Genomic DNA, 12,064 nt, shown 5'->3' on the forward strand with positions numbered 1-12,064 from the left:
AGCCTTTGTGGGGAGTCACCCTTGAAGTTGTTGATTATCTGAATTTCTGGGTTTCCTTGCGAGTGTTGTCATGTTGTTCGAATCATGATTGATGCAATCACGAAAATTAGTTGGAATATGCTTGATTATCAGCTATTCCTGGTAACGGACCAATTTGGTTTAACATAAAAATTAAATTTTAGGTCAAAGCTTGAAATTTAAAGAAACTCGGGTTACCTGATAATCAAAAATATATTAAAAAGAGATTTGAATGATTATTAATCAGAATACAAAAAAAAACAAAGTTTATTCCTCCAGTAAATATTTTCGTTCGTCCATAGATGTTATGACTTTTCTCTTTTATAGTTAATTTAAAGAGAAAGTGTAATGCCTTTGTCTTAATGAGGGGGCACCTTACGAGGCAATAAATGACATAAAAGTAAACGTTACTCAATCAATCATATGTAAATATAAATTCTCTAACGTATTTGGCATTTAATGCTTGCAATTGGACTCTTTTTCGTTATCAGATTTCATGTCTTCAATTTCCTTTTTGACTGATTAACTATCAAAGTTGAGAATATACAATTTAATAATAGTGACTCGAATAGGTACGAGTCTCGTTTCAGCTTTAGAATTAATAGCTCGTGGCCTTTAAGTATCTTCTTCCTAGTGCATCTGTATGTTGCTCGTGCCTTCTAACCTGTATTACCACGCTTTGACTTATTGACCGGATCACGTGCCATGACACGTCATCTTTAATATTTAAATTCAGTTTTTTCCCAATACCACTTCTATCTGCCCAACATAAAAATTGTTCATGTTTAGACTTATTTTGTGGCATTAAACGAAAAAATTTAAACCAAGCTGAGATCCCAAAGACTATCAAGCTGCATTCATCGTCCATTATGAATTGTTTCATGAATGATATTACACAGTCAGGCATACTATATGATTGAATCATCAAAAATTCTCTAGTTTCTTAGAAGTGGATTAAATAAATAATAAACAAAAAGGTAATACGACCTAGACATGTTTACTCTATGGAGGATACTTTGTCACTTAAATCTTTTGTAATGTGAGCCATTGAGTCCAATATGGAATGCAATGAACAGTTAAGCACACAGGAAAAAGTCCATAATTTCATCGCTATCCAACACCATTGGTGACTCCGACCCACATTATTGTATATTACATGATAGGGAAAAGGTCCTGAAGATGGTAAAATGATTAAGACAAAAGAGCAGAAAACTCCGTACACTCACGTATATATGTATGAAATTTAGTGTGATAATTCCTTAAGGACTAGGTTGAATTTTTGGAATCTTCCTTCCACCCCCGGCATAACGTGAATTCAGTAGCATAAAAGCCGAGCACCAACTGCAGCGGAGGAGAAAGCATGCTTCTCTTTCTCATTACCACCCAGATTAACCAATTCCCAAGCACCTGTGCTTCCAATGAAAGATGAAGACTTAGCAAAAGCCATTAACAAAAACATGTCATTCATCAAGGTCTTGCCTCTGTCCCAGCTGCAAATGGACCGTAAAACTATATCTTAGTTTACTAGTATGAAACCTATTCCATGAAATAATTCCAAAGTCATAGATAAAATCTGAACCTGGCGCTAAAGTTAAGCATGAACTTTGGGCATATATATAATAAAAGTCACTTGAGCTGCCTTACTGATAGCTAGAAACCTATTCTCAAAGAATTAGTTATAAGCTCCCTCCTTTTTCTCTGTGCTCATTCATTTTTGCAGCAAATAAATATCTAAAACGGACAAAACCTCGAACTAGCAGGTGGCACATTTGTCTTCCTTCATGCAGGAAGAAATGACCCGCGCTCTTCCCCCTAAGAAAGAAAAAGAAAGAAGTTTTATTAAGACTAACCTTATCGTGCTCAACAACATCCCTGTTTCAAAGTTTAAAGAAAAAGATCGTTGACGCAAAGACGAGACAGGATGCTAGCAAGCCAAACGCTTGGATTGCAGTTACCCTCTTCCATATGGCAATAAAAAAGCTTTGCATCGAGCAGAATAAAAACAAGCAGACTTTTTTTCTGGCCACTGACGGGGAGATAGTGTAAATGGTAATTCCATCACAAACTTGATAGCAAAATCAATTTAATAATTAGTAAACATGGCGCAGCACATATACTTGCAAAACACATCCTAGCTAAAGAAAGCACTCCAAATTCATGCTAATGGCACAATACAGAAGAATTGCGATTCATAGTTCCCAAATATGATGTACTTATAGAAAATTCCACAAATATGTAGTATAAAATTTCAAAAAAATGAAAGAAGAGTAACATCCTCGCTATGTTCCAATTTATGTGACCCTCTTTCCTTTTAGTCTGTCTCCAAACGAATGACATCCTTCTATATTTAGAAATAATTTGACTTTAAAATTTCTATTTTAACTTAATGTGATGATTTATAGCTACAGAAATGCATGTGCCTTATTTTAGACCATAATTTCTTTTTTATTTTTAAAAACTTCTTTCTTCCTTATAAATTGGAAGGGAGTATGCTGAGCATGAGTGCGGAGAATTCTCGCACGTAGTCCCGCACTGATTTTGTTTGGCGGAGCTCCCGTAGTTTTCTCCTTGCATTATATTCAACATTCTCGGGGAAGAACTGCAGGCGTATAGCTGCCTTCAGTTCGGCCCATGTGTCGAGAGTATCTTCACCGGCTTTGATGGCTTCGTACTTCACACGCCACCAGAGTTTAGCATCACCCTGAAGATACATGGCAGCAGTTGCTACCTTCTTAGCTTCCTCCAGATCCCCAACAGCATCGAAATACTGTTCGACGTCAAAGATGAAGTTNATGCGTTTTACTCTGACGAGGCGAGGGTAAGCCCTGACACAACGGTCGTAAGTCCCACGAATCTTAAATTTTTACAAATTTTCAAAGAATTTTAAAATAGTATAAAATAAAAAATAAATTATAAAAATTACGTTAAAATCACAAAATTATAACAAATAATCTATTTAAAATATTTATAAATTATAATTCAACTATGAATAATAAAAAAAGTCTCACAAATATCATAATATGCAAATTAGCTGCAACGTCGTTACAACTCAAATATCAAAAGCAATGTACTTCGATACGAAATCTTATATGTATCTCTTAATGAGTAATGAATCTTGAAAGAATTTCGATATTATAATTTGATATTTTCCTTAAAATACTCATTTTATTTAATATGCTTTCTATTTGAAAGAGAATTTATATAAAAACACAATTCACAATTTAAATATGATTCTCTAGCATCATTTATTTTTAAGTTTCAACAAGTTAATAAAGTGACACATAATTCACCATACAATACCATGATGACTAATTATTTGTAAATAATTACTAGCTAATACTGAGCTATTAAATTAATAAGTATTGTATCTCGTAAACATGAAAAAAATATTTAGAAAAAAAAATATAAAAAAAAGTTACGGACTATTATATAGTAAAAACACAACAAAATTAGTAAATAAATAATTTTTAATGAAAGATTTATTTAAAATTAACTATCATAGCAGTCTTAGTGGATAACGAGTAATAATTTATATTTTTATTATGACATAAAATACTCTAAACTTAATGATTTATGATTAAGAAAGAGTAATTTTGAATAGTCAACAATTTGTTAAATTTTCTTTTGAGTATTTACAAGGTTAGTTACATATAATTGCATAAAGTTCTATTAGGCGAGCCCAGTACGGTGGACGTTGGGCGTGTCCGGGGCGTAAGCCCCGATGGCCGAGGCGTAAGTCTCACGGAACTAAGCCCCACACATAAGCCCAGGACCATTTTACGAGTGCTCTGCCCGGGGCGAGTCCCAATTCTGGCTTTTAAGAGGCTCCCACACATCCCTCTCAATTACTACGCCCATGCCTTGTTTGGGCGGGAGGGAAGAAAGTTCGCCGGATCTCAAAAAATTGGATTACTTCTGTGTTTCAGATGCAGATACAGAAAGGAATAAGAGATTCATCAGTTGATTCATCGCATTCGGATGAAAGTGAGATCGTTCCGGTGGACTAGGAGATCGCTTGCCAGCCTAAATTGGGCTTCTTTCTTGAAACACAGAATTGTTTGATTTTGGGCTCGAAAGAGAAACAGTATTCACTAGAGAAGTTCAGAGTATTCAGAGTTCAGACTATTGGACCAAAACAATGTCAGTCTGTAATGCTGTTTGATTCAAAGAAAAAAAAAAGGAGAATTTTGACCTTTTGCAAAAATTAAAAAGAAATTGGAAAATTCTTTTCACGTGCTTTTTAAAACAGACGTCACCTAAGTAGAGTGGCTACTTCACTTGACCAAGCCTATGTTCATTTTAAGGAGAGAGTTTGATTTGCTTAACTCCCTTTTTAATAACAAGGAATGAATTTACTATCGGATGTTTTGGTCTTGTGGGTATGAGCACACTTTATGATGTATGGATCTTTGAATCCTACAGCAGACAAAAACTTGTGTCTTGATATTAAGTGACTAAATGGTAGAGGAGTGACTAAATTAACTGAATTTTGATGTGTTGCACGGACCCTCACGAAGCCGGTGGATATTAGTTTTGGATTGCGGAAAGGTTGGAAAGGATGCTATAGTAAGCACCTCATGCCGGTCTGCAGCTGAAAGAAAGAGATTTTATTAAACAAACAAGAAAAGTTCTTTGTGTCTTACTAGTCAAGCACCAAGTAACAAACAGTGCAACAGCCATTTTGACGTTTAAGGAAGCCATCTGTTTTTGCATTTTCCCTTTCCCTTTAAGAAGGCAATGTACTAGCTCATTAACACAGTTCCTCCCATTTTATTTTTAATAAATAGAAGAGGCCAACAAAGTCTGTCAAATGGCACTATTTCCTGGCTATTGGCAAATCCATGTAATAAAATATGTGGACTTAGGATAGCTAGGAAGAAATTCTCACACGTGCAACCATCATAATGTAGAAAAAAACATAATATTTTCTCACACGTGCGACACTGTTATTTTCTCACAAATGCAACCATAACAAATTAAAGACACTAATATTTTCTCACACTTGCAACCATAACATAAACAGTTGCGTGCAATCATAACGAAGACAACTTAAACCAGCTTGAGAGAGTGGTGGCGAATCCAGAACAAGAACCCAAACAAGGGTCCGCCGAGCCTGCAAACTCATTGTTGGATTTGTCACTTTGTGGGAGAGTTCCAAGTACTTTCCAGTTCTCAATAAATCAAATAACATCAGCACAAGAGGACGGCTGCTCAGCAAGACACGGCGGTGGAGCCAGAATTTTCAACAAGGGGTGTCAAAATATAAAATAAAAAAAATACACCGAAAAGTTTAGGGGAGTCAACATATAGTAAAAATACATAAAAACAGAAAAATTTATCTACAATGTAATTTTTCGGCGATAAGAGTGTCGATTGAATGTGGCTCCGCCACTGGCAAGACATACGAATGAGCAAACTGAATACAGATAGCAAAAGGGATAGATTACTGAGGAAAGTATACATTTACACCCGGAGGCTAAGAAGAATCAACAACTTCCTTGGTGCTTTCAGTGCACTATTGCACTATTTCAACCTGCCTTTACATTACATGTATCCATGATCGAGGCACCATTGTAGCATTACTACTCAGTTCCCCGCAAAACGTCTCTCTATATATACTACCTACTTGAATACAGAGAAGAGAAGTTGACAAGACAATCATATGATCAGTTTAATTTACAGAACTGGAACATTACTATAAACTTTGCACGTCGACTCTCATGCAAATAACTGAAGTGACCACAATAAAATTCATTGGTCCCATTCATAGGTCCCAGTCTGGAAAGCTGCATAGAGAAAATAGAAAACTCTTAAATGGAGAGCTACCACCACAAGAATGCGACTTAACATGCTGCTCTTCAAGCACTTGCATTTCTATGATTCAATCCAAGCTATGAACCTTACCATATTATAATTCTGAAGAACAAAAGAGCAAGACAAAATGAAATCCAAACTAGAAATCAAAAGAAGAAACACAAGAAGCTGAAGACATCAAATCAAGATGTCGAAAAAGCACATGATAGTCGACGTGTTTCTGAACTGTGAAATATTGTAGGCTAAGACATTGAGCCTGGTAACTAAACAAATATTCTCACAAATTTAATCACTTTTGAGTTGGGTTTGTGTGGAGCAAAGTTTTGAATTCCCTTGCTCAATTAACTTTGGAGTCACACAGAAAACTCTTCATGATATAAAATTAAAGCAAGGATAACCATCTAGGAAAAAGAAAAGTGCATTGGCATCTGAATCCTTCTTCATGAGTCTGTTAGGTAATTTAACCAAAACAGCTTTGTTCTACAAGAGAAAGAAAGCATGTAACTCAAATGGACATAATCACATAGCTTTACAACTTTTGACGGAGTTATAAGCATATCAAGTTGATGCAATTCAGAAAGAAAGTCTTCAATGTGGTTTATTTCATGGCAATAATTTGGAGAAAGGTACCTTTCATCTTAATCGAGAAACTTGTGCGCAGAAGCGCCGTCTATCCTGGGATGTTTCAATGTCTCGAGAAATCAGTTCATAGTTAACCTGCCACCAATTTATCAGCGAGAGAACAGAACTTTCAGAGGAAATTTGTTCAGTTTTAAGAAATCAGTTAGTGCTACACTCTACCAACTAATCACTGAGAAAATTTGTAAAACATCAGAAAGAGGGAGCTGTATATAAAACAGATTCAGTGATTCTTACATCAATCTTATCTATCTTCCATTCTGCAACTCTATCTGAGAGAAGGGCTACATACTTTTCCATAGCCTTCTCCCTACTCATATCTCCTAGCCTGTGCCAAGAGCTCCTGAACAGCATATATAACAAACTGTTATATCCAAAACATAACATACATAGCCTGTTGCCAAAGGATCGAAATCTGGAAAATTTCGACAAGGATACCTCAAGTTTTTCCTAATGAACTATGTGTATTATGCTGTTAATTTAACGCTGCAGCATTGGATACCAAAATTTTGGGAATACAACATTTTAGGCCTCAAGATTAACATTTCTATGCATGATTTTGAGATCTATATATGCAAGTATAGGTTAAATTTTTGTTGTTCTTTTCTCTGAAGATATTCATACATTATGCAGTTTGTGTGGAATTAGACTGACTTTTATTTTGGATTTGAAGTTTCAGTTCAATAGTTCCAACTTTTCTTTTTCTTTGGTGCCAATTGGTCCTAGATATGATGCCCGAGGTCCCAATGTGATAGAATTTCAGTTGTAGCTCCTCTGTAGGAAAAACAGAAGTGAGAAAGCTAAGTGTTCTCTCTACTGAGATTATTCAGCATTTAACGGCATGGGACAAGACAAGGCATAGCAAGAACGTATAGATGCAGATTATGCTTGAAATTTCTGCTACTCAAATTCACGGGAACACTGAGAAAATAGCAACAAGATTTGCAATGTTTCGAAATTTCTTGTGGATCTTATATTTCCAGTAAAGTCTTAAAAGGTAAGAATCAGGAGGCAATCTAGATGATTTCCAGGAGATCAGACATAGCAAGAGGAGGTAAATAGGACCTGTGTTTACAAGATAACAATTGTGTATTTTGGATCTTTTCACACTTCAGAAATTGAACCCCCACAACTGAGTGGAGGTTCAGGGCATGTCTGATAATTAGTTCCACAACTTAAAAACTATCTTATCCACTATGAACCTATTATTTATCACATTAAAGTAATTAAATTTACCTTAAAAGTTACAAAACTTCTTTTATTATTATTATTAAGAACAGAAGCTGAGCCTAGTCCGTTTGTTTCGGTCATTCTCCCATGATGCTCAATTAACACATCCAAACTACTTGTCCCCGCAAAGCTCATTTTCCCATGATTCCCGGTGCTTAAACTATAACATAACACATTTAAGCTTATATATGCTGATAATTAGAATCATAAATAAGAAAAAAAGTAGAGTACCATTTTGCACGAGCTGAAAGCTTGAACGGCATCGGCTGCGGTCCATAACACGGCCCCTCAGTGGCAATCTTGTGAAGCCCATAAAGCTTCATCTTCAACTCATTGTCAAGAACTTCATCATTCTTTTTGGAATCCACAAATACCACCGCTGCATCGAATAGCTTTTCCAAATCTGTTCTCTCTATACCTTCCCAATCTTCTAATAACCCCTTGTCATCTTCCTCCACTGATACATCTTGCTTTTCTAAATTTCCAGCTCCCTCCTTTGCCACTCCATCTTTCTCACTTGGGTTGTTCTCAATTTCTTGAAATTCAAGTTCCTCTGGAATTTCTTCAACATAATACAAGGACCCAATTTCGAATTCCCGAAATTTCGGGGCCACACAACAACTTTTGTCACTTACTTTCTCTTCCACCCCGTTGTCATCACCACCGACATTTTGTTTAACGTATGTGTGCCCTTCTTCCTTTGACACTTCTTGTTCATTTTTCTCCATCTTTTCTTCTAATACTGCAGTTCCAACATCCCCCATAGGATTTTCCTCGACAACTTTTTTGACCCTCAATTCTTTGCTTTTCTGATCATTCGTTCTTGCTAAGTCCTTGATATAGCAAGCACTTTTCTTACTAGTGTCATTTTTTGACCTAGACGTGACACTAGACTGAAGACTCCAACTATAGTATCTACCTTGCATGAAACTATGCGGATGCAGCTTGACAATAATGACATAAAAAAGCAACGAAAGTCCTAAAGTGAAGAGGAGTTCTTGAAAGAAAACCATACCTATATTGCAACAAGAGTGGGTAAACAATACAAAATAAATGATGGAGAATTTGAAGGGATGAAAGAAAAGGGAAAGGGATTTTGCAGAACAGAGCAAAGTATATTCTGGTTTTGTGGGAGTTAGAGTTGGGGTGTGGGGGGTGGGGGGAGTGTCACTGTCACTCTGTGTGTTGGCAACGTTTGAAAAAAGAGGAAAGTAAGGTGGCGAAAAAGGACAGTGTTGCTAACGATCATGAGGGGAGTAGAGACAAAGAAAACGACCTCGAGTCGACCATACTATGTACCTAAACATAGGTTTCCTGCTACTAAGATTACCCAAGAATTTGTGCAATTCTCTGTTTTTAACCTTTCTTGTACCCTTGCTTGCGTGCCATGTTGTATTCATTTTTGTACCTGTTCAATGTACGTAGTTGAATAATTTTGATATATTGTACTATTGAGTAAAAGATAGGTGGCTAATTACATAGGCGGCCCCTAAATAGAGCTGTCAAAACCGGACAGTCCAGACCAGGCTACCCCAAGCCTCGTGAGCTTTTAAATTTGATGGGCTTGGCCCGCCATATGAATAAGCCTAAATGGCCAGCCCAACCCAGCCCTAAGAAGGCCGCGGGCTAGGGCGAGTCGGCCCTTCAATTCTTTTAGAAAAAAGAATTTTTTTAAATCTTTAAATATTTTTTCATGACGTAGTCGCTTAATCATGTAAACAATTTCTGTTTGCTTAGAGTGTACAAAAAACTTGATATTTGATGAGGAGTCTCATAATTGAAATGCAAATTCTCTATATCTCTAGCTCTTCTTTTTTAAAGTTACATTAATATTTTCTTAATACTTTTCTTTCATTTTTCTCAAATTCGGGGATTGCTTCAACAAGTTTATATGCTGAGGTTTTTTTAATTTAAGATTAATATTGATACACGTTAGAAGAAGCAAGAAATGGGAATCACTAAAGCAGGGGAAACAAATACAGTAACAAGAATAACTAACTTTGCTGACATGGCAAAAGTTAGTTATTAGTTAGTTAAGAGTAATTAAAAACTAGTTAAGTCTAGAATCTTCCTAGAATCAATCCTATATAGTTGAGTGAATTGTAATCAATATAATCAATAAATGATCATCATAATTCTCTTCTTAAATCTCTTCTACATTTCTTAGCTAAATTCTTGCAAGTTTGCTTGGTTAGCTAGCACCTTCTTCGAGCTTAGCTCCTACATTGACTATAATCCGTGATATTTGATTGTGTTGCACCAATTGGTATCAGAGCTCACGATCCTTGGCAATTGGATTCATGACTCGAAGCAAAAATTCAGAGAAAAACATGGAGGAACTGGATGAAAAACTAACTGCCATTAACGAGCAGTTGCAGAAACTGATAGATGGGATGATGGTTATCAGTGAGCACAATGTGCAGACTGATAAGGAGTTACTGGAGTTGAAGGAATCTATGGGAATGATGAATCAAAAGGGAAAGGAAAAGGAAGCGATGAGAGCTGAATCATAAAACATCAGAATTGGATCGATGGATCCCCAACAGGAAGGTAGAGGCAGAGAAGTTCAGCAAGGTATGAATCATAGTAGCAACCATCTCACTCGATATTCTAAACTAGAATTCCCTCGATTTGCTGGAATAGATTTAAAAAATTGGTTGTATAAGGTCGATCAATTCTTCTCTATGGATGAAGTTGCTTTTGATCAAAGAGTTAAGGTAGCTTCTATCCATTTTGATGGAGAGGCCATTGCTTGGCATAGATCATTCATGAGATCTAGGAATTCTATGCTAGATCCCACTTGGACTGAGTATGTGTTGGCATTGAATGAAAGGTTTGGAGATGGATTCGAAGATCACATGGAAGCATTGAAAAATCTGCAACAAACTGGTAGTGTTAGGGATTACCAGGCAGAATTTGATAGACTTTTAACTGGTGTTAATTTGTCCAATGAAAATGCAATCAGTTGTTTCCTTGGAGGCTTAAAACCAGAATTGAACAAATCTGTTAGAATTCAATCCCCCAGAACCTTGTTACAAGCTTATAAGATTGCTAGGTTACAAGAAGAAGTGTTTGAAGCTCAAGCTGAATCATGGGGATTTAAGCCTAGATTGAGTGACAGTTCTGGCCTTTTACCTAATCCCAATAACAATAAACTCCAGTATAACCCAAAGAGACAAATACCAAACTCCACTATCAAAAAGCCTTTTGAACCTAATTTTACAAAAAACAACAGACCTTATGGGAGGAGTTTGACTGTAGCTGAAATGGATGAGAAAAGATCCAAGGGTCTATGTTTCTTTTGTGATGAAAAGTATACACCAGGCCACAAGTGTAAGAACAACAAGCAATTGTACTTAGTAGAAGTGAAAAGAAAGTGAAGAGTTAGAGGTGGATGAGGTAGAGATGACAACTGGAGATATGGTAGACTCAAATGAGTTTATGGCTATATCACTGCAAGCCTTTACAGGTGCAGCAGGGTGTCAGACCATAAGAGTCACTGGTTACCATGAGAAAAGACCATTGCAGGTGTTGATAGACACTGGGAGCACTCACAACTTTATTGATGAATCAGTAGCTGCTAAATTGGGCTGCAAAACTTGTTCAATTCAAAGACAATCTGTTAGTGTTGCAGATGGTAGGAAGGTGCAGACTGCTTCAGTTTGTAAGGATATGAAATGGTTACTGCAAGGTACCACCTTCTCCTCTGACTTTTTATTACTACCATTGGGGCAACACAGATATTGTATTGGGAGTTCAATGGTTGAATACTTTAGGAAGGATATTGTTTGACTTCAAAAAAAGAACAATTGAATTCATATACCAGGGAAAGAAACATGTTTTGAGGGGTGCTAATGACCAACTTAAGACTGCTAAGGTTAAGAGTTTGGTTAAGAAGAGTAGTGATGAAGCTCAATTCTTTATAATGTCCTTAGATAGTGAGGCTAGTGGTATTCATTGCCACAGTATACAGGCTATACCAAGAGCTGATCAATTGCCAGAATTAGCAGCTCTCATTAAACAGTATGATAGGGTATTTGAACCACCTACTACATTACCACCTCATAAGGGCTCTTTTGATCACAGAATTCCTCTTAAGGAAGCTTCCAATCCTGTGAATAAGAGACCTTATAGGTACCCTGGGATTAAAAAGGACATAATTGAGAAGTTGGTACAAGAGATGTTGGATCAAGGGGTGATTCAGCACAGCTGTAGTCCTTATGCTTCTCCAGTAGTTTTGGTGGGAAAGAAGGATGGTAGCTGGAGGCTTTGTGTTGACTATAGGAGTCTCAATCAAATGACCATAAAGGATAAGTTCCCTATTCCTATGATTGAGGACCTATTGGATGAATTACATGGTGCT

At 36.5% G+C, this 12,064-nt stretch overlaps 1 protein-coding gene across 2 annotated transcripts; it reads right to left on the reverse strand.

Moving 5' to 3' along the window:
• Positions 1–5,424: 5,424 nt before the first annotated feature.
• LOC109219662 lies at positions 5,425–8,955 on the reverse strand. Of its 2 annotated transcripts, none has more exons than XM_019384135.1 (4): positions 7,933–8,952; positions 6,709–6,814; positions 6,463–6,549; positions 5,425–5,804 (listed from the first exon to the last, which is right to left on the reverse strand). In XM_019384135.1, exons 1-3 carry the CDS (start codon positions 8,712–8,714, stop codon positions 6,466–6,468), a joined length of 972 nt encoding a protein of 323 aa, XP_019239680.1. In that variant the 5' UTR covers positions 8,715–8,952; the 3' UTR covers positions 5,425–5,804; positions 6,463–6,465. The 2 variants fall into 2 exon arrangements, with proteins under 2 accessions (XP_019239680.1, XP_019239681.1); XM_019384136.1 differs by lacking the exon at positions 5,425–5,804 and adding an exon at positions 5,811–5,934 and having other exon boundaries at positions 7,933–8,955.
• Between the last annotated feature and the right edge of the window lie 3,109 nt (positions 8,956–12,064).

This window comes from Nicotiana attenuata, unplaced genomic scaffold, assembly GCF_001879085.1.
Source record: "Nicotiana attenuata strain UT unplaced genomic scaffold, NIATTr2, whole genome shotgun sequence".
Classification (NCBI taxonomy): Eukaryota; Viridiplantae; Streptophyta; class Magnoliopsida; order Solanales; family Solanaceae; genus Nicotiana; species Nicotiana attenuata.